Below are 25583 nucleotides of genomic sequence, written 5' to 3'. Positions count from 1 at the left end.
ACTGAACGAATATTGGAATAACTTACAAGCAGGATCACTGCTGTCTGTAGGATGTAGTTTTCAATCCATGCCAGGTTAAGATTAAAATGTGGTAATGGTGGTCATTTTTAGTTAGCAAGCAGACTTATTATTCATGGTACTATGCCCTTCTCATCTCTCTCATGATTCCCTGAATGATTTTATATTTGTTTACATTTTGTTTCTCTGCTAACTTATTGACAAATTTATTGAGGGTAGAGATGAGATTTCTACTCATACTAATATCCTACTGCCTAGAATAATACCCGTTACTTCGTGGGTACTCATATTTGTTGAGATGAACTTTTATCTATTTCTTCTTTGCCTTCTAAAGTCTAATGTTAATTTATTTACATCATAGATGCTGAGAATAACTCTTAAAGGGTCTGAAATTAAAGAACCGGAAATAACACCTGAAGTTCCGACTTTGGTACCATTTGGGGACGTGGTATGTGAAACTTTGCCTCCACAAACCTGTACAAGTCACTTCTTTTTTTTTTTTTTTTTTAAGATTTTATTTATTTATTTGACAGAGAGAGATCACAAGTAGATAGAGAGGCAGGCAGAGAGAGAGAGAGGGAAGCAGGCTCCCTGCTGAGCAAAGAGCCCGATGCGGGACTCGATCCCAGGACCCCGAGATCATGACCTGAGCTGAAGGCAGCGGCTTAACCCACTGAGCCACCCAGGCGCCCCCAAGTCACTTCTTATTTTACGCGAAGACTAGTTGTTATTTATTTGATAATCAAAAAGTATATATAGAAAATGGTTCTCTCTGGTAACATTTGTGAATTGTTCATTTTTTTATCAAGTCAGAAAAGCATTCTGTAATCACTGAAATTAAAGAAGACATTTTGATTCACAGGGAAAAAAAATTGTTTCTTTATAGAGGTTCCCAAAGTCTCACTACATCAGAATCATCTGGGATACTTTTTAAAATCATTGATTCTCAGTCCCCACCTAGGATCTGCTAACTTGGAATCTGGGGATGGGGCCTAAGATTCAGTATTTTTATTGTGCTGGTCAGGTGACTGTATTTATTGTCAGATTTCGGAGGCTTTGAGCTATGATTTAAAAATTGACCCTACATCTTTCCTCAAGACATATTCATGAATCAGACACATACACCCAAACACAGAGGTAGGAACAACTGAGAAGTAGGCCGAGATCCAGAAAAATCTCTATTTTTCTTTTCGGTACTGCGGAGTATGGGACATGAGGATCTGTGTACATTGAGAACTATTAAATGTTGTGGTATTCTTTTTTTTTTTTTAATTTCTTTTCAGCGTAACAGTATTCATTTTTTTTTAAGATTTTATTTATTTATTTGATAGAGATCACAAGTAGATAGAGAGGCAGGCAGAGAGAGAGAGAGAGAGGGAAGCAGGCTCCCTCCCGAGCAGAGAGCCCGATGCGGGACTCGATCCCAGGACCCTGAGATCATGACCTGAGCCGAAGGCAGCGGCTTCGCCACCCAGGCGCCCCAGTATTCATTGTTTTTGCAATGAATGTTTGAGCCACCCAGGTGCCCCCAAAAGTTGGGTATTCATCCTTTCTGATGGAGGCATAATACTCCATAGTGTATATGGACCACATCTTCCTTATCCATTTGCCCATTGAAGGGCATCTTGGTTCTTTCCACAGTTTTGGCGACCATGGCCATTGCTGCTATAAACTTTAGGGTACAGATGGCCCTTCTTTTTACTACATCTGTATCTTTGGGGTAAATACCCAGCAGTACAATTGCAGGGTCATAGGGAAGCTCTATTTTTAATTTCTTGAGGAATCTCCACACTGTTCTCCAAAGTGGCTGCACCAACTTGCATTCCCACCAGCAGTGTAAAAGGGTTCCCTTTTCTCCACATCCTCTCCAACACACGTTGTTTCCTGTCTTGCTAATTTTGGCCATTCTAACTGGTGTCAGGTGGTATCTCAATGTGGTTTTAATTTGAATCTCCCTGATGGCTAGTGATGATGAACATTTTTTCATGTGTCTGATAGCCATTTGTATGTCTTCATTGAGAAGTGTCTGTTCATATCTTCTGCCCATTTTTTGATATGATTATCTGTTTTGTGTGTGTTGAGTTTGAGGAGTTCTTTATGAACTTTTGGGACTTCATCAAGATCAAAAGCTTCAGGGGCGCCTGGGTGGCTCAGTGGTTTAAAGCCTCTGCCTTCGGCTCAGGTCATGATCCCAGGGTCCTGGGATCGAGCCCCACATCGGGCTTTCTGCTCCGCAGGTAGCCTGCTTCCTCCTCTCTCTCTGCCTGTCTCTCTGCCTAGTTGTGATTTCTCTCTGTCAAATAAATAAAATATTAAAAAAAAAAAGATCAAAAGCTTCTGCACAGCAAAGGAAACAGTCAACAAAACGAAGAGGCAATCCATGGAATGGGAGAAGATATTTGCAAGTGACAGTACGGACAAAAGGTTGATATCCGGGATCTCTAAAGAAATGTGGTATTCTTTTACAGTTATCTTTCTTCCCGAGCATCATTAGAACAATTAATGGGTAGGGGCGCCTGGGTGGCTCAGTGGGTTAAGCCGCTGCCTTCAGCTCAGGTCATGATCTCGGGGTCCTGGGATCAAGTCCCACATCGGGCTCTCTGCTCAGCGGAGAGCCTGCTTCCCTTCCTCTCTCTCTGCCTGCCTCTCTTGTGATTTCTCTCTGTCAAATAAATAAATCTTTAAAGAAAAAAATATATATATATATGATGAATTTAACACCATGATTTTTGGGGGAAAAGGTAAACCATATTCATGCATATGTTTTGTTTTTACAAAACAAGCACAGTGTGCATTTATCCACGTAATTATATAGTGATGTATGAAACATCACGGTCAAAGTCACTGTTTGAATCTAAAATTAGAAAAAGATTCCAGGACGCCTGAGTGGCTCAGTCGGTTAAGTCGGTTAACCTCAGTCGGTTAAACCTGCCTTCGGCTCAGGTCATGATCCCAGCGTCCTGGAATCGAGTCCCACCTTGGGCTCTCTGTTCAGCGGGGAGCCTGCTTCTCTCTCCACCTCTGCCTGCCTCTCTGCCTGCTTGTGTGTGCTCTCTCTCTCTCTCTGACAAATAAATAAATAAATAAAATCAATCTTTAAAAAAAAAAAAGAGAGAAAGAAATCACTTGAAATCACTTTTGGCTGTAAGCTGTCATGCACGCCGCTGTGTTGACGGGCTGATCTCCGTCCCCAGTGCTCCTGAGAGCTGCACCTGCCTTCCTTCAGAGCTGATACTTGGATTTCATTCACACTTCCTGACTTCGTGGTTTATATTTTCCTTAGTTGAATTACATATCGCTAGACATTAACAGCTTTTCAAAGTCAGCGGGAAGGTTTTGAAAGGCATTTGGCATGTGGTAGCTCCTCTCAGTGTACGCTGTGTCACACGACGTGGTCTCTGAAAGTTCTGTGATTTGTTCTGAGGGATTTGGCAAGGCTTGTACGTGTGTCCGCGATGACAGCTACATCACAACCCACTGTTCCTCTCTCTGATAGTCAGAGCCCTTTTTCAGAAAACACGTGAAAAATCCTGTCTGAAATTGGCTGCCGAAAGTGCTTTTGCGAACACCTTTCTACTTGCTTGCCTGTGGTACATGCATGTCGGGGGTTGGTGACACGCTTATCGCTTTGGGCCACAGATGGGTCTCAGAGACTGTGGCAACGTTTGTCACCCATAGCCTGGGAATGGTCATCATTATCTTTTTAAGTGTTAAATATTTTTCTGTATTTGAAAAACCTTGAGAGACTCTTAACTCTAGGAAACAAACTGAGGGTTGCTGGAGGGGAGGTGGGTGGGGAGATGGGGTAAGTGTTGATGGACGTTAAGGAGGCACGTGATGGGATGAGCTCTGGGTGTTAAATGCCACTGTTGAGTCACTGAACTCTACCTCTGAAAATAAAGATGTGCTCACTATATGTTGGCTAATTGAGTTTAAATTAGAATATATTTGAATAGAAATTTTTCCTTTTTATTTTATATGGATCTATGATATTAAAGTATAAAGAGCTGCTGAAATATAAGGAAAGTTGGGGGAGTTGCCCATGGCACAGAATGTTAAAGTGTAGCGTTGTGCAATAGAACCTTGTAGTTATACTTCCGTGTTTTACCCTCCTCACATATAATTCCAGTTTTAAGAAATAATGATTCATGGATCACCTACGACAGGACCATTTAAAATCCTGCCTAGATCATGTAATATGCATTACATACATTTGCATTTGAAAACTTGGAAACTTCCCTTTAACATAACATTTCATATCAAAGTTTCTGTAAGAAGTAGACCACAGTACTTTCTTCTTAAGATTTCATCATTTATATGCCATAGTCTTTTAATTAAATACTGGATGCTAATTTCTTTCTTTTTTTTTTTAAGATTTTATTTATTTGACAGAGAGAGACACAGAGAGAGAGGGAACACAAGCAGGAGGAGTGGGAGAGGGAGAAGCAGGCCTCCTGCTGAGCAGGGAGCCCAGTGTGGGACTGGATCCTAGGACCCTGAGACCATGACCTGAGCTGAAGGCAAATGCTTAATGACTGAGCCACCCAGGCGCCCTGGATGCTAATTTCTTTTTCTGTTTTATTTTAAAATCAAATCTTTAAAATGATTTATTTACATTTAAAAATACTATTGAGCCATTTATTTTGCTTCACAATGTTTAATATAATATTGCTCTTGTTTTTACTTGGTTTTTAAGACCAAACATGGCTAAATATATTTGGGTGATAATGCAAATCAGTATTCAAATATTCCTGTATTCATTTTTTTATTTAACTTTATGCTTAAACAGGAGATATAATTTTATCATTCAGAAATACTTTGTACAAGAGAGAATGAATATTTCACAGTCCTTGGGACATCGTATTGAATGAATGATTGTTAAGTGAATAGAGTGGTTTTAGGATACCGGATAAAAAACCATTTGAACCAAGGCATATTTTTTATTATTATATGCAGGATGCTACACTTTGTCAGTGCTCACCTACTATAAAATAACAATGATTCAAAGAGTGATGCTTGGATTTAAGTTAATAATGCTTTTTTTTTCTTTGTGTTCTTGTTCATTTTAGTTTTACTTTGAATAAATCCTGCCTATTTTTCTTCTGTATTTCTGTTTTCTGGTGTTTTCCCTTAAGTAGATATTTCTAATGGGAAACAATATTTTTAAGAAGAAAAATTAGCAAAGTAGAACTTTTGAAAATATATAGTTTGGTATAGAATAAAATGGAAGGAAAGTTAACTTTTAAAAACTCATTGGCTGTGTTTTTACTTTGATTATTTTAGGTTGGCTGCATTGCTATTCATATAAAGAACTGCAGACATTTCACGCCTAAGAGTATCCTTTCTTTTGATTTAAGAGTTGTACCATGATCATATATGTCTGTTTCACTTACATATTGTTGCCTTACAAAACACTGCAAAACGTAGTGGCTTAAACACTGCACCATTTTATTATCAATCACCGTGTATATTAGCTAGGTGCCACTTCTCCCCATGATCACAGCAGGCTCTGAGGTCGCCCTGCAGTTCAAAAGGGCTAGAAGGCCAAAAAAGGCTCATTTACATATCTGGTGTTTCAGGGATGATGCCTGAAAGACAGGACTTAGCTGGGAAGCTGAAAAGGTTAGACCTTTCTCTCTTGCCATAGAGTCCCAAGGTCTTGTCTTTCCATCATATTTTTTTTTCTGAACTAATTTTGATCTTTTTAAAAAAATATTACATTAGAATAAAAAATATATATATTATTTATTTTAATTACTGAAGTTTTGGACATCCCCTTCAATTTTGGACCATGGCTCGTGCCCTTATCCTGTCCTAGTCCCCGCCCTGATCATGTCCAGTGCATATTAAAGTAGTCACAAGGCCAGACCAGACCAGATTCAAGAGCAGAGGAAAATAAACTCCATTTTTTGGTGTGCAAAGTGACAGAAAATTTTCACCCATATGGTGAAAAACCTCCATCACCATATAAGTTAAAGGAAAAATATATATCTTACCAAAAAAAGGAAAAATACATATCTTAGATGATAATACTAATTATTTCTAAGTAATAATTGTGCTACCTTAAACATTGTTTGAAGGATTTATTTATCTTGATGCCTTTAAATAAACTGATTGCTCATTATCATGGCATAAAACCAGTCTCATTATGAAGACTTGGTGTTTCTTTTTTATATAAAGTGAATTGTTTTTTTAAAAGATTTCATTTATTTTTGCGAGAGAGAGAGAGGACACGAGTTGGGGGTTAGGGGCAGAGAGAGAAGCAGACTCCCCACTGAGCTGGGAGCCCGATGCGGGACTCGATCCCAGGACACTGGGATCATGACCTGAGCCAAAGGCGAATGCTTAACCAACTGAGCCACCCAGGCGTCCCTATAAGGTAAATTATTGAAGAGAATTCTACATAAAGAGATTTTTGAAGATAATTAGTTAAATCGTAAAAACAAAATTATTTTAATGCATGGAGTGCTATGAAAGATAAAAATATAGTATACTGAAGTATATAATGACATGACTAAGAGAATAGAAAACTACTTGGAGGAGATTATGCTGAGTGAAATAAGCCAAGCAGAGAGAGTCAATTATCATATGGTTTTACTTAGTTACTTACTTACTTACTTACTTGTGGAACATAAGGAATAACATGGAGGACATTAAGCGAAGGAAAGGAAAAAGTGAAGGGGGGAAAATCAGAGTGGGGAGACAAACCATGAAAGACTGTGGACTCTGAGAGACAAACTGAGGGTTTTAGAGGGGAGGGGGTTGGGGGGATGAGTGGTGGTGGGTATTTAAGAGGGCACAGATTGCATGGAGCACTGGGTGTTATACGTAAACAATGAATCTTAGAACACTGCATCAAAAACTAATGATGCATTGTATAGTGACTAACATAACACAATTAAAAAAAAAAAAAGAGGAAGTTCCGTGCTACACACACACACACACATGAAAGAAAACTGCTTTAAATTTTGTCTGAATGTTAAAAATAAGTGACTTTTGAATTTTTGCATTTCTATATAATTATGCTTAGAAAAGTTTTTAACTATATCTGCAATGTTTAGTCACGTTAAAAATAATATATAGAGGGGCTCCTGGGTGGCTCAGTTGGTTAAGCATATGACTCTTGATTTCGGCTCAGGTCATGATCTCAGAGTTTCACACTGGGCAGGAAGTCTGCTTCAGATTCTCTCCCTCCTCCCCTTCTACAATTACTTTCTTTCTTTATTTGATTGATTCTTAAGTTTTGCCTGAATTGTTTAATGGATTAATTTTATACTGGGTTATTGTACAATGACAACAAATTTTGTTTCCTCAATATCTGTGTATTTTCAGTCAGTTTACAACATTTCAATAATTTGTTCATTCGCATCTCTATAAACAACATTGTGAAATGTACAAAAGTGCATAGCTTGGCATCCCAAAATGGTGAAAAGTACACTACAGTTAATTTTGATGACACAAAGTACTTTTCTGTACAGGTAATGTTAAAGTTCTATTCTGGATATAAGAATGCATTTTTATAGTTTCAAATAATCTACACTAATTATATCCTTTTCTTAGGGGTAGGAAAGAAACAAATGCAGTGCCTTTTTGATATTTTACAGTGTTCTATTTCTGTACTATGGGATATATTGTTGTTTTTAAATAAACAACTTAGTAGAAAATGCATAATCCTGATGCTCTTCTTCCCTAAGATCTTACTGTCTGTGGTTCTGAGTGTCATGAAACATGCATTTTTCTCTATCTTGCTCTCCTCTCCTCTGTTCCCTTCCACCCTGTCTTCGCTTGGGCTGCTATAACAAATGACTGTAGATATGGGGTGGCTTAAACAACAGACATTCATTTCTCAGCTTTCTGGAGGCTAGAAAGTTCAGGATCAGGGTGCTGGCAGGCCTGGTGTCTGGTGAGAGCCTCTTTCTGATTTCCTGATGACCATCTCTTTGCAGAGAGCAAAGAGATCTCTTTCTTGGGTCTCTTCTTGTAAGGGCACTAATCCAACTCACCAGGGCTCTACCCTCAGGACCTAACTACGTCCCCAACACCACACTTACAAATAACATTACATTGGGGATTTAGGCTTCAGTGTATGAATTTTGAGGGGATGTACATGTTCAGCCCAGAGCATACCCTTTCTGGTTTTTTTTTCATTTCCTCCTCATTTCCCTCTCTTCTTTCTTCTTACATAAAGTCTAATAGTTTTTGCATGGATAGCATATTTAGTCTTTACAACAAACCCCCCAAAATATATATACATTCTCTTATTATGATCCTCATTTTACCAATGAGGAAAGAACTTTCTTAAGGCCCTACAACTTGTAAATGGTGAAGCTGGGAATGGAGTCAGTCCGGCTTCAGACTATACTTTATTAAACTTCCTCTCACACTAGAGCTTCCAGTGCTAAGAGTCTGTGTCTCTTTATAGCTAAGCTTCTTAGAATCTTAAATGTATCTCAGAGTTTTCTTTAAGTGAGCAATACTATTTCATGTAGCTGTAGGATTCATGGATTAGTCCAGTTGTTAGTCTTAATAGTTTTATTATATTGGTTAAATTTTAATGAAATCCTAAAACATTTCCTCAATGCTCTATGTTTTTTAACCTTCAGTTTTAATCTTCAAAACTTTATTTTGCTTTAGTCTTGAGTACAGAATATAGTTCTTCAAGCATAGTTTAAAAAAAAACAAAAAACAAAAAACCCGACATAGTTTTGCTAAAGGCAATCTATACAATTTTTTTACTTTGAAAATGGTTTTCCTGAGCTTGCCAGGTTTTCAAGAATATTGTGGGTATATTTCCAGTTAAATAACACTTGAAATTAATCCTGGAAAATAATATAAATTAATAGGGTGTTTATCTTTATTAGCATAATCAAAATCTTTTTCCCTTTTTTAAGAGGAGCTGTTAGTTTGAGCATATTAAGAGGAGAATTTTAATGGAACTCTAAGGGAAAGTTGGGAATAATTTAGTAGTAAGTACATAGAAAACTGCACAAGGAAACAAATATAAAAAAGCAAAACACATTATTAACTCTAAGGGAAATTAAAAAGTAACAGAGAAAAAGAAATATAGTTGTAATTATATTGCTAAACTCTGCCAAATAGTTAATACACACAAAACACTAAATATTGAACGAATAAAAAAAGTATCATCTATATGTAACATATTGGAGGGACGAAAGGAAGAGAATGTGAAAATTGTGGGGACAGGTGTTGAGAATTAATATTTTTCTTCCACAATAAGCAGTTAATTGATAAGATCTAAAACTAAAACATCACTTAATATAAGTCTGTTACTTAGAAACATGATTTCGTAGCAAAACCAGACAAATCACTTTAGAAGCTTGAAAGGTGAAAACTAACCATTAGGTGTGTATATAACAAAATCTAGTTAATGGATGTACTTATTCAGAAATTATATCTGAAATTCAGACTGAAAACAGGATAATTCTTTCCATATGCATCTTATGTCAAGGTTCCCAGGCGTCAAGATGATGAGCGGAATAATATATACTTGGAACTAATGCAATATAGAAGTACAGAAAAATATCCTCTCTTACTAGGGAGTGTTAAGGTACACCTTTATGATGTAATTCAGGTAAGTATCAAGGTTGTTTTTTTCACCGTGGTATCACATTGTTATTATTTATCTGTATCTGATGGATTCCTTTTGGTTTATCTACCTTCAAACTCATATGCTTAGGAAACAATGTATCCCTCTGGCTATATTAAAAAAAAAAAGAATTGGCTTGGAACAGCCTAATATTTTAAAAAACTGGTTGTGTAGGAGGGCGATGGTACAACCTAGGAGACTACGTACGCATGTTCTGTTATGTTTTCTGGAGTGTTTCTAAACAGGACTCAAATCACAAACTCTGTCTCTTAGCTGACTGCCCAGATTTCAGTTGTTTTTCTCCTTGCCTGGGCTGCTTGCCATCTGCCCTGGGCCTGTGGTGTTCAGGGGTCACCCAAAGTTGGGGGCAAAGTTTGTACACAGACTTTGTCGTTCCTTCTCCGTTGCTTTCTCATGTCTAGGATTACCCTCTCACTTGCCAGCAGCTGTACTGCCCTGGACTCAAAGGAAGAGAACTGATTAGTGAACCCATCTAAACCATCTGAAGGATTTTCAGGAGTATTTGTTAGGAGGCAAAGCAAGGAAGCCTTCAAAGACTAATGGAGTTTTATCAAAGGACGCAGGAGCAAGACTTCAAGGGCTCCTGTTGGCCAATTTCAGGATAATTTGAACATCAAAAACATCATTATAAATTCTGGATAAAGAAAAATCCATAAATCTTGGTGATCTTAAGAAAAAAAGGGCAGAGGAAGAAAAGTGGGATTTAAAAACTTTGAAACAGAAGAGCATCAGTGTGGAAAGAATGATAGAATTACAGATTTACCATTTTTGCAGTTCTTTTTTTTTTTAAGATTTTATTTACTTGTTTTACAGACAGAGATCACAAGTAGGCAGAGAGGCAGGCAGAGAGAGAGGGAGGAAGCGGTGTCCCTACTGAGCAGAGAGCCCGATGTAGGGCTCGATCCCAGGACCCTGAGATCATGACCTGAGCCGAATGCAGAGGCTTTAACCCACTGAGCCACCCAGGTGCCCCTTTGCAGTTCTTTATAATGAATGATGATTAGTTCAATTGAGACTTACCAATGCTACTTAAAATATTCAGTAAAAGGTTATTGGGGAACAAGATATTTTCACACCACTGTAACAGTCTACAGATTAATTTCTGCAAAGGGGAAAAGGTGCCTCTACAATAGAAGTTTTGGTGACCACTTGAACCAAGAGCTTGAATTTAGCATAAGTAACTATAGTCAGTTTAATATCGCATGCTTCCTGTGGCCATATGATATGAAGTATACAGCATTACCTGTGAATCGTGTTCATCAATAATGTTCACCCCAAATCTAACCAATCCAAGTCTAGATCTAATTTCTAGTTTATAGGAACTTAGGGGATAGGGAAAAAGTTAATACCATGATGGTACATGATAAATACATAATATGGGACATACCAGCTTGGATTCCTTAAAAAGTTAAGGTCAGGGGCCCCTGACCCAGGGCAACCCTTGGGTTGCTCAACCATGTAAGTGTCTGACTTTTGATTTTGGCTCAGGTCATGATCTCAGGGTCATGGGATCGAGCTCCAGCTTGGGCTCTGTGCTCAGTGGGGAGCCTGCTTGAGATTCTCCTTCTCCCTCTGCCCCTCACTCTGCTCGCATGCTCACTCACTCTCTTTAAAATAAATAAATTTTTAAATTTGTCGATGGCTATTTGGATCATTTCTGGTTTTTTTACTGTTATGCTCATTGTTGCTGTGAATTTTCTTGAACCTACCTTCTAGTGCATTTCTGCAAAAAGTCTTCACATTGTGATGAATTGCTATGAGTCTCTGATGAACTTCTACCTCATATGGTAAAGAGCCGTTGTTATTTAATGGACAGAGTCATCAGGGAAAGCAACTTCGGTTATTTATGGATTTCCCCAAAAAGGCTTCTGATTTTAACTGTAGTGTGTTCAAGATGTGCTGTCTGTGTGTAATATCTATCAGCATCCTTCTGTAAGCACTTTGTGTCATTTTACTTATTAGAATTTCTCGGTTAATCGCTTCTCGGCCTTTTGGCTAAGATCAAGTGTAGAATTTCTCGGTTAACCTCTTTTGGTCAAAACTCTGATCCCAGAAGTACAAAGCTGAACATAAGGAGTTTGGTGTTTTTTTGGTTATTTTTTGCTTTTTGTTTTGTTTTATTTTATTTATTTGACAGAGAGTGAGAGAGAGAGATCACAAGTAGGCAGAGAGGCAGGCAGAGAGAGAGAGGGGGAAGCAGGCTCCCTGTTGAGCTGAGAGCCCAATGCAGGGCTCGATCCCAGGACCCTGAGATCATGACCTGAGCTGAAGGCAGAGGCTTAACCCACTGAGCTACCCAGGCGCCCTGTTTTTGTTTTAGTTTTGATGCAGTTTCATTAGCTGGATGTTACCTTGGACAGATGACTGTATAATAATATGTAAACATCTGGATATCAGACAACAGAGGAAAACAAGAACTATGAGGCAATCACAAATATAATAATTTTTTTAAAAAGATATTGTTTCTTTGTCAGCACACGCACACACATGAAGGGGGAGCGGCAGGCAGAAGGAAAAGCAGGCTTCCTGCTCAGCAGGGAGCCTGATCTGGGACTCGATTCCAGGACGCAGGGATCATGACCCCAGCCGAAAACAGACGCTAAACTCACTGAGCTACCCAGTCGTCCCAATAGTAAATTTTTTGAATCCACTTTGTATCCACTCTATTTAAAGCAGCCTAATGGAGTATAAGTCCCATGGATAAATCCGGCCCACTGTAAATAGACACACGGCCTTTAAAAAAAACACAAACTTTTGAGATAATTGTAGATTCACATGCACTTGAAAGAAATAATACAGAGACATCCTCTGCATTCTTTACTCAGTTTCCCTGGATGGTAACATCTTTCAAAACGAAGGTACTGTATCGCAACCAAGATACGTACAGAGCGTGCCACCCCCACCAGGATTTCTCATGGTGTTGCCTTTTACAGCTGCGTCTCCTTTGCTCCTGCCTCTGCCCTTCTTAACCCCTGGCAATCACTAATCTGTTCTTCCTTTCTGTAATTCTCTCATCTCCAGGATGTTACATAAAGGGAATCATGTAATATGTAAACTTTTCATGTTTTTTCTCACTCAGCATGATTTCCCAGGAAGTCGTTCAGGTAGTCGTGCGTATCACTGGTTCATTTCTTTCTTTTTTTTTTTTTTTTTTGTTGTTGAGTAGTACCGCGGGGCGTGAACGTACCCCAGTTTGTTTGACCATCTGCCCATTGGAGGACATCTGAGTTTCCAGTTGGGGCTGTTCTGACTGAAGTTGCTATCAGCATTCATGTACAAGTGTTCATTTCTCAGATAAATTTCCGGTTTGTAAGATAGTTGTGTGTATAGTCATTAAAGGAAATGCTGAAGTGTTTTCTAGAGTGACTAAGCCATTGTACATCTTCCCCAGACGTGAACCATCCAGTGTCCCGGCATCCTCTTGGGCATTTGGTGTTGCCGCCATTCTATACTTTTGCCATTCGGATAGGTTTGTAGTCAGATCTCATCGTGCTACTAATTTGTACTTCCCTAATAGTCAATAATGTTGAACATCTTTTCATGAAGGCCTCTTAATTTATTAATGATTCTACTTTTCCTGAAGTGTTTGCCTGGGGACAGCAAGGTACACAGGCTACTGCCCAGACTCTACCGCACAGGGCAGTGAAAGGTCAAGGAAAGTATTATAACCTAGAATGATTCTAGTCCACAAACTCATGCTGATCTATCTTATCTCAAAAGCTTGAGCTGTATCATTTACTCTTTGGATCACATGCAAGGGTAGATTATATTTAATTCTAGAACTACTTGCTAGGGTAGAATTCCTTATGCAGACTGGTCAAATGTAGTACTCAAATGAATTGGGAAGACCTGATGACTGGACCCAAAGTAGAGATCGTGTTTAGAAGCATGGGAAAGCCATTTGAGTGCACAGTTATTTCATGGGTATACATGAAGAGGACACAATGTGTTGTTATGATTACCAGTTAGTGTCAGCGACTTTCTGAATATGATTGGCCTGATGAGGTAAGACGAAGACCTTGAGATGAATTTTTAAAAATCACAGTTTTTTTGCATAGCTCTGTAAAAAGTAATTGATCTGTAGCTTGTGCTAAGAATCCCTTATTTCTTCTTATCCCTGAAACGTCTTGGATACCTTTGAGGCTCTGGGAGAAACCAGAAACACTAGCTAATTGCTAAGGCCTAGTGTCCAGTTAAGGCATATAAGTATATTGGAATTTATAATATTCGTGTATAGATTATAACAGGAGTGTGATTATTAATTTGGGGATGAACTGTAGTACTACTTGTGGTTATTGTTTTAACTATATGATCCTTACCAAATAAGCCTAATAAGGACTAAATGATAAATCCAACAGTAAGAAAGATTAGTAGCCACTGCAATTATTTGAGAAGGGAGAATTCAAAGGTGTAGAATATTACTAGAGTAATGCCTCCTACAGAATCATACCTCCCTCTGCCTGTACCTTTGAGCAGTATAGCATCACCCCTCTGCCCATCTTGGACTAGGCTTAGACATGTAACTTGCTTTGGGCGGAGCAAAGTCAGATCAGGACAGGTTGCCAAATAGCTCATTGCCACACACTGAAACTCACCAGAGGAGCTGAGTGAAGGCAAGCCTAAAACTCAGTGGACTTATACAAAATGCACATTCAGGATGAATATTTTAATTGGCTCCAATGAAGACTTAATTGGGCAGATCTCAGTGAGACCGACAGACAAAACTCAAAGACATTTACCACAGTTGAAAGGATGAAAAGTTGAAAAGTTTACTGTATATCTGAAGGAGATGAATCAATTAATCGGTCAGACTCTCTGATCAGTATATGTGCTGCCGAAGCGAGCACCAGACTCTCTGATCAGAAGCAGAGGCACAGTTTATGAACGAGAAGAAAAAGGCAGTCTTGAAACAGTGAGTAATTCCCCATCTTCCCACTTTGGGAAAAGGGATGCTGTCCAGAGAAAGAAGCTATGAAGAGCAGATTGACAGGATCGTTAAGGAAATCTATTGCAGTTATTTATGAATTTTTGGAGAAATCTTCTGATTTTATGTGAAGAAAACATATATGCTAATTCTGTGTGACATCTGCCATTGTATGACTAGCTGTTATGTCCTCCATTATCTGGCTTCACCAGGAACTGACAGGGCAGGTGTGAAATAGGTTCTGCAGGGGCGCTTGGGTGACTCAGTTGGTTAAGTGTCTGCCTTCGGCTCAGGTCATGGTCCCAGGATCCTGGAATCGAGCCTCTAGTCATGCTCCCTGCTCAGCGGGGAGCCTACTTCTCTCTCTCCCCTTTGCCGGCAGCTCCCCTTGTTTGTGCTCTCTCTTGAGCATGGATGCGCACATGTGCGCGCCGTGCGCTCTCTCTCTCTCTCTCTGTTAAACAAATAAAATCTTTATAAATGAATAACTTTATTCTTAAAATCTTTATAAATGAAAACTTCTGCAGATTGCTAGGTTTTGAGGGGTGGAGAGGATGTGTGAACCAGGTGTTGAGGTTTTCACTAAATGAGAATTAGTGACCAGAATGTCAGAAACACATGCCAGACAACATGAAGCTTAAAAATGGAAGACTGTTAATGTCCGTGTGAACTAGTATGATCTGGAAGCAGTAGAAGGGGAGCTTGGGGGATCCTATGCCACCACCTGGCCTTGGGGAGTGTGGACCTTCCCTTGAGGAGTCTGTGAGGGAAGCACCATCCTTCATGGGAAGCCAAGTCTGAGGTAAAGCAAAGAGGGCGTGTTGGGTGGAGCAGTCAAGGACGTAAGGTTGTTTGTTAACCATGGGATGGGGAGTCCATGAATTGCAGCGGAAAACACTGGGAAGAAAGGGAACTGGGGGATGGTGGATTAGATGGGAGGACTGGTAATATAGCAGAGATGACCAGAGGTGTGACTGAGGATACCCAAGGTTTACCTGGTTACAAAGATGCCAGCAGTCCCCGAGGGATGAGAGAGGCCCTCGGTTCTGTCACGAGTCATTTATTCATGTGTGTTTGTGCTAAAAAACCCCACCAAAGGGGTGCAGGGATGGTCCTTCCCTTAAGACTTAGAGAAGGGGGAGCGACGACTAGCAGGAACATTTTTGTCTAAAACATAAATGTAAATATTAGCATTTGGTTTTGGCACAGCCTAGAATTTTTATTTTCTTCCAAACATTCTTTATGGTGGTATTTTAGCTATTAAGTTAACATGTGCATTAAAAATCATTACCTGATTTTTCAGAATTTATGAAATGTTTTAGATTATATACAGATGGCTACATGAGTGACTCTGTATTTGAGGATTTTATTTTTCTTTCCCTTTTTCTTTTTTCCAGAAAGGGTGCTTTATTGAAGAATTTGAAATGTTGCATAAAAACATGGTAAGAACTTCACTGAAATTTCTGAAGTTTTGTGCATACACTTAACATTTCATACAACTTGACTCTGATACTGTTTTAACTCCTGGTAGTGTTTTTATGCCCTGTTACCCTACCAATCACTGTTTGAATTAATGGAAATGTATTAAACAGAAAGAACAATATTCACAAAATCTTCATCTTCACCTTTCTTTTTTTAATGATGCTACTACTGCTAAATGATGAACAGGAAAATTGAAACAATTGGATTAGGGAGGAAAATGTGCTATCTGCTTCTTTGTGCAGCTTTAATAGAGGAAATATTTTTGTCCTTGAGGAGATTTTAAAGAGTTGTTTACAGTTCTCACTTGAATTTCTTTTTACTTAAAATTATTATTTTGATTAATTGATCTATTCAGAGAGACCTCTGCTGCCACTAGCCAGAACAGAGAATGATGGACATTTGGGGTCATAATCTCTGACACCGTCCTTCATTTCACATTTGAGCGAGCTGGGGTTCAGAGACTTGAAATCACTTGTCTAAACGCAAATTTCATCTGAAAATGGAAGTGGAGGTAGGGAAGTGTGAGTAAATAAAAGCATATGCATGTGTGTACACACACACACACACACACACACACACACACACGTAAATGTATCTCAGGGTAATCCTATTAATTATAAGCTGATATTTTCTATATTAGAATCATATATTCTTTAACATGAAGGTTTTTTTTTTTTTTAAGATTTTATTTATTTATTTGACAGACAGAGATCACAAGCAGGCAGAGAGGCAGACAGAGAGAGAGGAGGAAGCAGGCTCCCTGCCAAGCAGAGAGCCCGATGTGGGGCTCGAACCCAGGATCCTGGGATCATGACCTGAGCTGAAGGCAGAGGCTTTAACCCACTGAGCCACCCAGGAGCCCCTAACATGAAGTTTTTAACACTTCAGGAACTCTATAGATTCTTCTCTAGTAGTTCCTTGTGTGAGTTTTTTTTTAAACCAGGAGATTCACACTTTGGTTTTTCTAACATAGATTTGTGAAATAGAAATACTACTTGCCATAGCTTTTTCATTAAAATATCTTTCTGATAAAACAATAACATAAATGTGCTGTGTGTTTAGCCTATCTGCAAGGTGGCGGTGGAATTTATGTTCTCCTATGGAAACTTTGGTTATGGATTTTCACATCAGGTTAGTTCTTCTTTTCTAAAAATTATTCTACAACACTTCAGTCAAACCTCTTCTGAGCCTCTTTGCTTTCCAGTTTGATACAAATTTTTAAAATATATAATTTTTAAAAGAACATTTTTAAAGAATGCTATTTTCTCCATCGTACTTAAGGAAAAATGAAACTACTGTTTTGTATTTGCATATACATTTTAAGATAATCTTTAATTCAAAATGCATTTATCAGAAAACTTGCTTTTGTGTGTCTGTGTTTTCATGTGTGAAAACAAAATTATTTTAAGTATAAAAGGAGTGTGGATTTTTATATCTAAAAATGCTTATTAAAAATGGAGTCACTGATTATATTTGCATGACATTTTTTATTCTGATCACATATGCTCCTTACCCCCATGATATTTCAATGTCTGGTGTTACTTGAGCCCTCCTTGATTTATCAAGAGAGTAATATGTTCAAAGAAGTTATCTTCCTTGCTTTGTCCTAGGCCTTTAAATTTATTACATATACCCTTGTTCCTGTGAAAATTTTTGTGTAGTAAGCTGTGTCCTGTCCTTTTATTATGTGCCTAGGCTAGATTCCTAGAATGGAAATTATTGTCCAAAAACAATGACCTTGTCAAAGAATTGTTCTAGAAATGTACCAACATATATTCTCACCAGGTGTTTGAAAGAACTCTTCATATCCCCAGGTATTATCACCACTTTGGGGCCTTTATAAATCCAGGCACATTAGTGCTACTATTATACAGAGACTGTGACCCCTATACTTTGCATATGATCTTTCTTTTCCATTTTTTGCTATTTTTTATAGTCTTGGTTGTTGTTTTAATTAGGAATTCAGAGTGGTACATTACTTTTATTAAAACTACTGTTATGTTGGGGCACCTGGGTGGCTCAGTGGTTTAAGCCTCTGCCTTCGGCTCAGGTCATGATCTCAGGGTCCTGGGATCGAGCCCCGCATCGGGCTTTCTGCTCAGTGGGGAGCCTGTTTCTCCCTCTCTCTCTACCTGCTTCTCTGCCTACTTGTGACCTCTCTCTCTGTCAAATAAATAATTTTAAAAAAATTTAAAAAAATCAAAAATAAATTAAAAAACTACTGTTATGTTAACTGAGCAGCCCCTGGTAAAATGTTATTCTAAAATTTTGCATATGGTATCTCATAATGATTTTTAATGCATTTCAAATCAGAAATAAATAATACATAGATGAAAGCCACTAGGCACAATCTTTTTTCATCTTTTTTCCTTCTTTGCTTTGATTTTTCTTTCTTTTCCTTCTGCCTATTTTATTTATATTTGTATGAATTGGGCCTTATAGGGTCTTGTAACTGTTGAGTTCCTTTCATGACATAGTTTATAAGCACCAACTTCAGAGGTAGGTTTTGTGTCTGAATATGAGTAAAACATGTAATAATCACCTTCTTAGGGAGATGTCTCCTTTTCAGATAAATTAGGAAAGTATTTTTTATGTAGGTAGATCCTACCAAAAACAAGGAACCAAGATATTGTGTGGAAAAGAGTGGGAAGTAGAATAAAAGTTCTTGATTTTGATTTTATAAACTGTCAACTTTTTGGTAATATAGTCCCCTACTCATCTGTCTTGAGAATGTAAAAAGGGTACTACCCTCGGTGGGGGGAGCAGATAAAGCTGCATTCAAATCCTGGCTCTGATGTCTTTTGGGTAACCTTGAACAAATTACTGACCCTCGGCAGTTTCTTTGAAATAGCCACAGTTATCTACATCATAGGATTATTGAGAGGATTAAAAATAATATTACAGATATAAGGTTCCTGGCAAATATCTAGGGCTCAATAAATGTTGGTTCTTTCTTCATCTTAAGGCCTATTTTGTAGTCCTGGAGGATATTAGTACTAGAGTGAACTATAGCTGTAACTAAGCAGTGTTAAAACACACTTACCATTTTCTTCAGTTAAAACCTCTTCAGAAAATTATCCAGCCATCCATGTTCATGAATATCGCACCACCTCCAGGAAGAACAGACCCTGTGACGTAAGTGTTTGAAGTCTTATTTGCACAATCAGATATGTGACATTTAAAACACTTAATCCATTTTATGGACCATTTTGGTTGTCTTAAGACATAGCCAGAATGGGCTAGACTCTAAGGAAAAGAGAGCGGTGAATTGTTATGCTTAATCGGGGGGGGGGGATTTTGGGGTTTCTGGGTACAGCCCTGGTGAAAGGACATGAGAAGGTCTGGAGATAAGATAAAGAAAAGAAGAGAGTGTTAGCTTCATGGCTGAAGGAGGGAAGACGGGGTTAGGCTGATAAGGAAAGTTGGCCAGTGAGATATCCTTTTCTAGAAGGAGGTGAGGGACTTTTAAGATCAAAGTGTCTAATAGTTGTCAGTTTTCCTCTACGATATAGTAGTGTTACCTCCGTTCCACACATTCTAATTGTTTTTTTCCAAATCTTCAGCAAAAATTTATGTTCAAAAAATGTCATTAGTGGGGCGCCTGGGTGGCTCAGTGGGTTAAGCCTCTGCCTTCAGCTCAGATCATGATCTTAGGGTCCTAGGATCATGCCCCGCATCGGGCTCTCTGCTCAGCGGGAAGCCTGTTTTCCCCCTCTCAGCCTGTCTCTCTGCCTACTTGTGATCTCTGTCTCTCTCTGTCAAATTAAAAATCTTTATAAAAAAAGTCATTAGCAAACCAAAAGTAACTTAAAATATGTCAACCAGACTTCAAATTTCAACAGTAAAAAATAGATTAAAGAGTATAACCTATAGTGCTTTCCCAGATTAAGAAATGGGAAAAAAGGGATTGAGGAAATTAGGTATAGGATGGGAATGTGTATTCTGAAGTGCTTATTGTCCTGTAGTCTCACCAATACTGGGTATTATCATTAAAAATAAATTTTGCCCTCTTATGGTTTGTCTCCCTCCCAATCCCATCTTGTTTCATTTATTCTTCTCCTATCCCCCTACCCCCCCATGTTGCTTCTCCATGTCCTCATATCAGGGAGATCATATGATAGTTGTCTTTCTCCGATTGACTTATTTCACTAAGCATGATACTTGGTCATTCGTTGAAATAGTAAAATTTGAATGTTTTATGTTTCAATCATTATTTCTTTTTTTTAAGATTTTATTTATTTATTTGACAGAAATAGAGCACAAGTAGGCAGAGAGGCAGGCAGAGAGAGAGAGAGGGAAGCAGGCTCCCTGCTGAGTAGAGAGCCTGATGCAGGACTCGATCCCAGGACCCTGAGTTCATGACCTGAGACGAAGGCAGCAGCTTAACCCACCCAGGTGCCCCAATCATTATTTCTCTATCCACTGGTGGATTCAGTAAACATTCACTGAATGTCTGCTATATCCCCAAGCCATTGCAAATACTAAAATAAATGAGGCCTGGTCCCTGCCCTCTGGTATTTCATGGTTTAGTGTGCAAAGATAACTTGTGAAAAGAAATTATTATAGACACAAATGAGATAAGAACCTTCTTGCAGGTAAACATAAGGAACCCTGGCATATAGGGTGTGGGGTAATGGTGGGAGGAACATAAAGTTGGTCACAGCAAATTTATTGATATGAGCTCACTAAGCAGAGATTCTGCATTTAATGTTGTAGATTAGGGGGTTAGAAAAGACTCAATCTGGTTGTTTGGTTGCAGAAACATGAACCAAAAGATGCCCACTTGGGTGGATTGGAAATGCCAGCCCTGCCTTGGCTTAAGGTAGAAGGAAGGTATTCAAAGGGTTAGAGAGATGGTGATGTTGGTGAGGATTTTTTTTTTAAGACCTACTCACTCATCCGGGGAGATTCCAGAAGATAGACCTTTCAACAGGACTGTGAGAACTAAATTTGCAAGGGGAGCCCCACCCTTGAAGAGCTCTGTGATCTCTGTTAGGCAGACCTTAGAGTGGAAGCTGCAGTCACTGATCTGGGAGAACTAAATGCGATGGGAGTGTAGCGTCCTGCAGAGCCCAGCAATGGCACCAACACCTAAGGCAAGATGAGTGTGGTTACTGTAGTGGACAATAGAGTCAAAGCAGCAATCAGAATAGTGTGACTCATGCAGACCTATAGCATTGGCTAGTTGATCATGATGTTCCTAGAAATAAAATATATAGAAGGCCTCTCCAATTCTTAATCTGTAGAAGCAGAAAAGCTCTAGGTCAAGTGAATAAAAGTATGACCTGGATCATAAAAACAGAGTCATAGCTCCTCAGTCAATTCCCAGATTTGAGCCAAGGTCTTTACATGTAGGGGAGGCTTAGTCCCCTTAAAGAGAGATGCTGGTATGCTGACAAAAACTTATAACGTTAATCTTTCTCTAAGCTTTACCAAAGGGAAGGAGAGCCTTTCACCAGGGTTATCTTTGCATTAGGGAAAAGTAAATAATCAGACCTTTCAGAGGCTACTGGACACTGGCTCTAAACTGGCACCAGTTCCAGAAGATCCAAATGTCACTGGTGTCCACCAGTCACACTAGGGACTTATCGAGGACAGGTGATCAGTGGAGTTTTAAACTCATCCTGTGATTATTTCCCCAGTTCCAGATTGCATATTTGAAATCCACACACTTAGCAGTAGGTGAAACCCTACATTGTTTCCCTGACCTGCGGATAAAGGGATATTATGGTGGAAAGGCCAAATGGAAACCATCAGAGAACTACCTCTACCTAAGAAGATAGTAAGCTGAAAGCAATATCACATTCATGGAGGGATTGCAGAGATGCGAGCCATCATCAAGGACTTGAAAAATGCAGAGGTCGTGATTGCCATCTTATCTCCATTTGGCTTCCTTATTTTGGCCTGTGCATAAGACAGATCTTGGAGAATGATAGTAGATTGTCATAAGCTTAACCAGGCAGTGATTCCAATTGTAGCCACTGTACCAGATGTGGTTTCATTGCTTGAGCAAATTAACACATCCTCTGGTACGTGGTATAAAGCTATTGATCTGGCAAATGCTATTTTCCCCATATGAAAACCAGAAGGAGATTCTTTCAACTGGTAAGGCCAAGTGATACACCTTCACTGTCTTACCTCAGGTGTATCAACTTCTCCGCCCTATGTCGTTAATTTAGTTCACAGGAAGCTTTGATTTATTCATTTTAAACAGAGAGCATGAGCAGGGAGAGGAGCAGTGGAGAAGGACAGAAAAAGTCCCAAGCAAACCCCATACTGAGCATAGAACCCGACACAGGGCTCGATCCCAGAAGCCTGAGATCATGACCTGAGCTGAAACCAAGAGCTGGATGCGTAACCAACTGAGCCACTCAGGTGCCCCACAGTTTACAGGAATCTTGCTTGCCTTTCCCTTTTACAAGATATTACACAGGTCTATCAGAGGGATGACCATTATGCTTATGGGACCTAGTGAGCAGGATGTAGTAACTAATCTAGACTGTCTGGTAGGACATTTGCATGTCAGAGGGTGGAAAGAGTTCTAAAAAAAATTCAAGGCTCTTCTACCTCAGTGAAATTTTGAGGATTCAGTGGTATGGGGATTGTCAAAGTAATTCTGCTAAGGTGAAGGACAAGTTGTTGTATGTGGCCCCTCTTACAACCAAAACAGAAGCACAACACCTGTTGGGCCTTTTTGGATTTTGGAGACAACATATTCCTTATCTGGGTGTGCTACTGTGACCCATTTACCAAGTGACCTGAAAAAAGTTTATTTATATAATAAACATATCTTCTTCCCTCTCATATCTCCTTCTCATGTAACATAAGGTCTATTGACTTTATATTGTAATATTTAAGTATTGTTAAACTTAGAGCATACTATTTAAGTTTCAGGATATTAAGAAGAGTAAACATCATCCAAAGACTTTTTAAAAAATATTTTATTTTGCTTTTTCAGTGTCCCAAGACTTTATAGTCTTTTCCGGGGAAGAGGCTAGTGAGGTTTTGGTTGTATGCAGGATAGTTGTATCATGTTAGGTGGCATTATGACCTATTGTTCTCATTTGGAGATTAAATATGTTTTAAAGAGTTGCTTATGGGGGCCAGGTTGGCAAGGGGTGGGTGGACTTGTGATTGTGATTGTGATTGGATTTGTATCTAAAGATTGGGAGAGAGGTCTCGGCTCAAACACTGTCTACTTCTCTTTAGAATTCCAGGTCCTTATTGCCTTTTTCATCCCTGCTGCTCATCTTAGTAGTAAGAGTATTCAGTAGAGCACTTCTATCAGGATTTCTGACCTTTCTCTTCTTCCCTAGCTCTACCCTCTGATGGTTCAAGGTAGACAGGTGAGCTTACAGTCTAAAAGAGAGAATGATTCGAAAGTGATAGCTACCACTGATTTTAGAAGTGTGGTTTTGTATAATTGCAATATTTAACATTATAAACATTTTGCAGAAATGTTATTACACCACAACCAATAGAGTATCCAGCATTCCTATCCCCAGACCTGAATGTTACTGTTGGGATGCCAGCTGTAGCGCCGAACCAGTCATCTGTAGTGCGACTTGAAAAACTTCAGCAACAACCTCGGCAAAGGTAAATACATACATACATGCATGTGTGCATACATACATATATACCAACACAACCCAAACAATCTTCATCTTATTTATGTGTTAGTGGGACATTATTATTTTTTTTTTCACGTGGGGGGCACATGGGCTTTAGGTATTTGTTTAGAAACGTCAATGTCTATTAACTCTGTAATGCGTATGGTGGTTCACTTTGTTGTGTCCTATGAGTCCTTCAAGCTTTTTCATTTTTTTCTTTTTGTTCTTCTAATTGGATGAATTCCTTTTCCATCTCTTTGAGTTTTCCAGTACTCTCTTCCACATCATCTAGTGCTCTCCAATTATTGTGTTCTTTAGCTCTGTGATTTCTATTTGGTACTTTCTTTTATCTTATATCTCTGTTGCAATTCTCACTTCATTTATGAATTTTTCTCCTGAAAAATGAGCATCATTATGACCATGACTTTGAATTCTTTTTTTGAAAATTATTTATTTATTTGAGAGAGAGAGAGAGAACAGAGTAAGTGAGAACACAAATGAGGGGGGGCAGAGGGAGAGGGAGAAGCAGACTCCCCCTGAGCAGGGAACCCCATGTGGGACTCAATCCCAGGACCCAGGATCATGATCTGAGACTAAGGCAGACACTTAACCTACAGAGATACCCGGGTGTCCCTCATTATATTTCATTACGGCCTGTTTCTGGAGTTTTGTCTTATTTATTTGTTTGGAACTTAATGTTTCCAGAGTTTTATCTTGCTGTTCTGTTCTCATTATTCTCTCTCTTCATTTGCCCTCACTCTCTGTGTTGGTTTCTGAGCACTAGATGAAACTGCCCCCTTCCCTAGTCTCGATGAAGTTGTCTCATGTGGGAAATGAACCTCATCAAGGAACCCAGACCAAGATTTTGGCTGTCTCTCAAACCTTTGTGATTGTCCAAGCTGCTTTTCTTTTTTCTTAATGGCTTCCAGTTGTTGAGAGTGTGTCGGGATTTGTCAGTATCCCAAAGGGAAAGATCTCAGCATCTAGATTCAGGCTGACGGGAAGCTGAACCTCAAGTCACCTGATAGGAAAGTATGTACCTAGAGCCCTTTTTTTGAGAAACCAGGAGAAGGGCTTTCTTGCCTGCTCCTTTGTGCCCAGCCTGGGGGTGTAGCCACTAGGGTGGAAGTCATTCCTGCACCCATGAAGAACGGCTTCTTTGTGTGCTGAAGTTCCGTGGGACTGGTGAATCCAAGCCCCATTGGTTATGGCAGCCAAACAATCTAGGGGCCCATCTCCTTGGCAATGGCCACAAAGTCTGGGGTGCCAGATGTCTGTATAAGCTCCTTCCAGGGAGATACTGATGATCTGGATTGGGCTAGAGAGAGGAGGAGATAGTGTCTCCCGGCTTCCACGGGTCTCTAACGAGGATTACAATCAACCCCTGGATGCATACTCAATTAGAAGACTAACCTCCGAATAGTAGCCTTTAAAGAATGCAGTAGGCCTTTTTGGAGACTAACTGGGAGATGAACTTATTTTTGCACTAATTTCTTCTGTGCTGAGTGCTGAGCAGATAGCGTGGTAAGTCATAGCAGACCTATGAAAAACTTTTTATTTTTTTCTGTAACCTTGTGGGTGTTGTGGTCACAACTGTGTTAACTGTGTTAACAGAAATAGGTGTTTTGGGGGCCTGTCCCTCAGATGGGAGTCTTGAAAGATGGATTGCTATGTGTGTTGTCCAACCTTTTTTCTCCTCAGGGAGATGCTGGGAGTTGAGAGTTCTGTCCCGTTTGTATGACACTGTGCCAGGGTGAGTTTCTGGTGTGTGCCTCATCCTTTCTCAGCTGTTTTGATGTGCGTATTTTCTCATTTGCATAATGTGTAGGAGTTGCTCAGCCTATTTCTCGATTTCTTTCAGAGAGAATTGCTCTTTGTAGAACTGTAGCTACCATGCATACATGGGATGAGGTGAGTTCAG

General features: G+C 39.2%; 1 protein-coding gene across 1 annotated transcript in view; it reads left to right on the top strand.

Annotated features, from left to right (window-relative positions):
- Positions 1–25583, top strand: part of C2CD6 (C2 calcium dependent domain containing 6) — a 136946-nt gene that overhangs the window by 32912 nt on the left and 78451 nt on the right. The window contains exons 2-9 of the mRNA XM_046018194.1: positions 380–466; positions 5302–5353; positions 7351–7496; positions 9488–9610; positions 15968–16012; positions 17115–17183; positions 19108–19187; positions 23508–23648. Coding sequence (XP_045874150.1) covers positions 380–466; positions 5302–5353; positions 7351–7496; positions 9488–9610; positions 15968–16012; positions 17115–17183; positions 19108–19187; positions 23508–23648 — 743 coding nt within the window. The remainder of the gene's footprint in view (positions 1–379; positions 467–5301; positions 5354–7350; positions 7497–9487; positions 9611–15967; positions 16013–17114; positions 17184–19107; positions 19188–23507; positions 23649–25583) is intronic.

The sequence above is a fragment of the Meles meles genome, chromosome 9 (assembly GCF_922984935.1).
Source record: "Meles meles chromosome 9, mMelMel3.1 paternal haplotype, whole genome shotgun sequence".
Classification (NCBI taxonomy): Eukaryota; Metazoa; Chordata; class Mammalia; order Carnivora; family Mustelidae; genus Meles; species Meles meles.
Note: the sequence above shows the minus strand (reverse complement) of the source record. Positions and strands in the feature narration are given on the sequence as shown.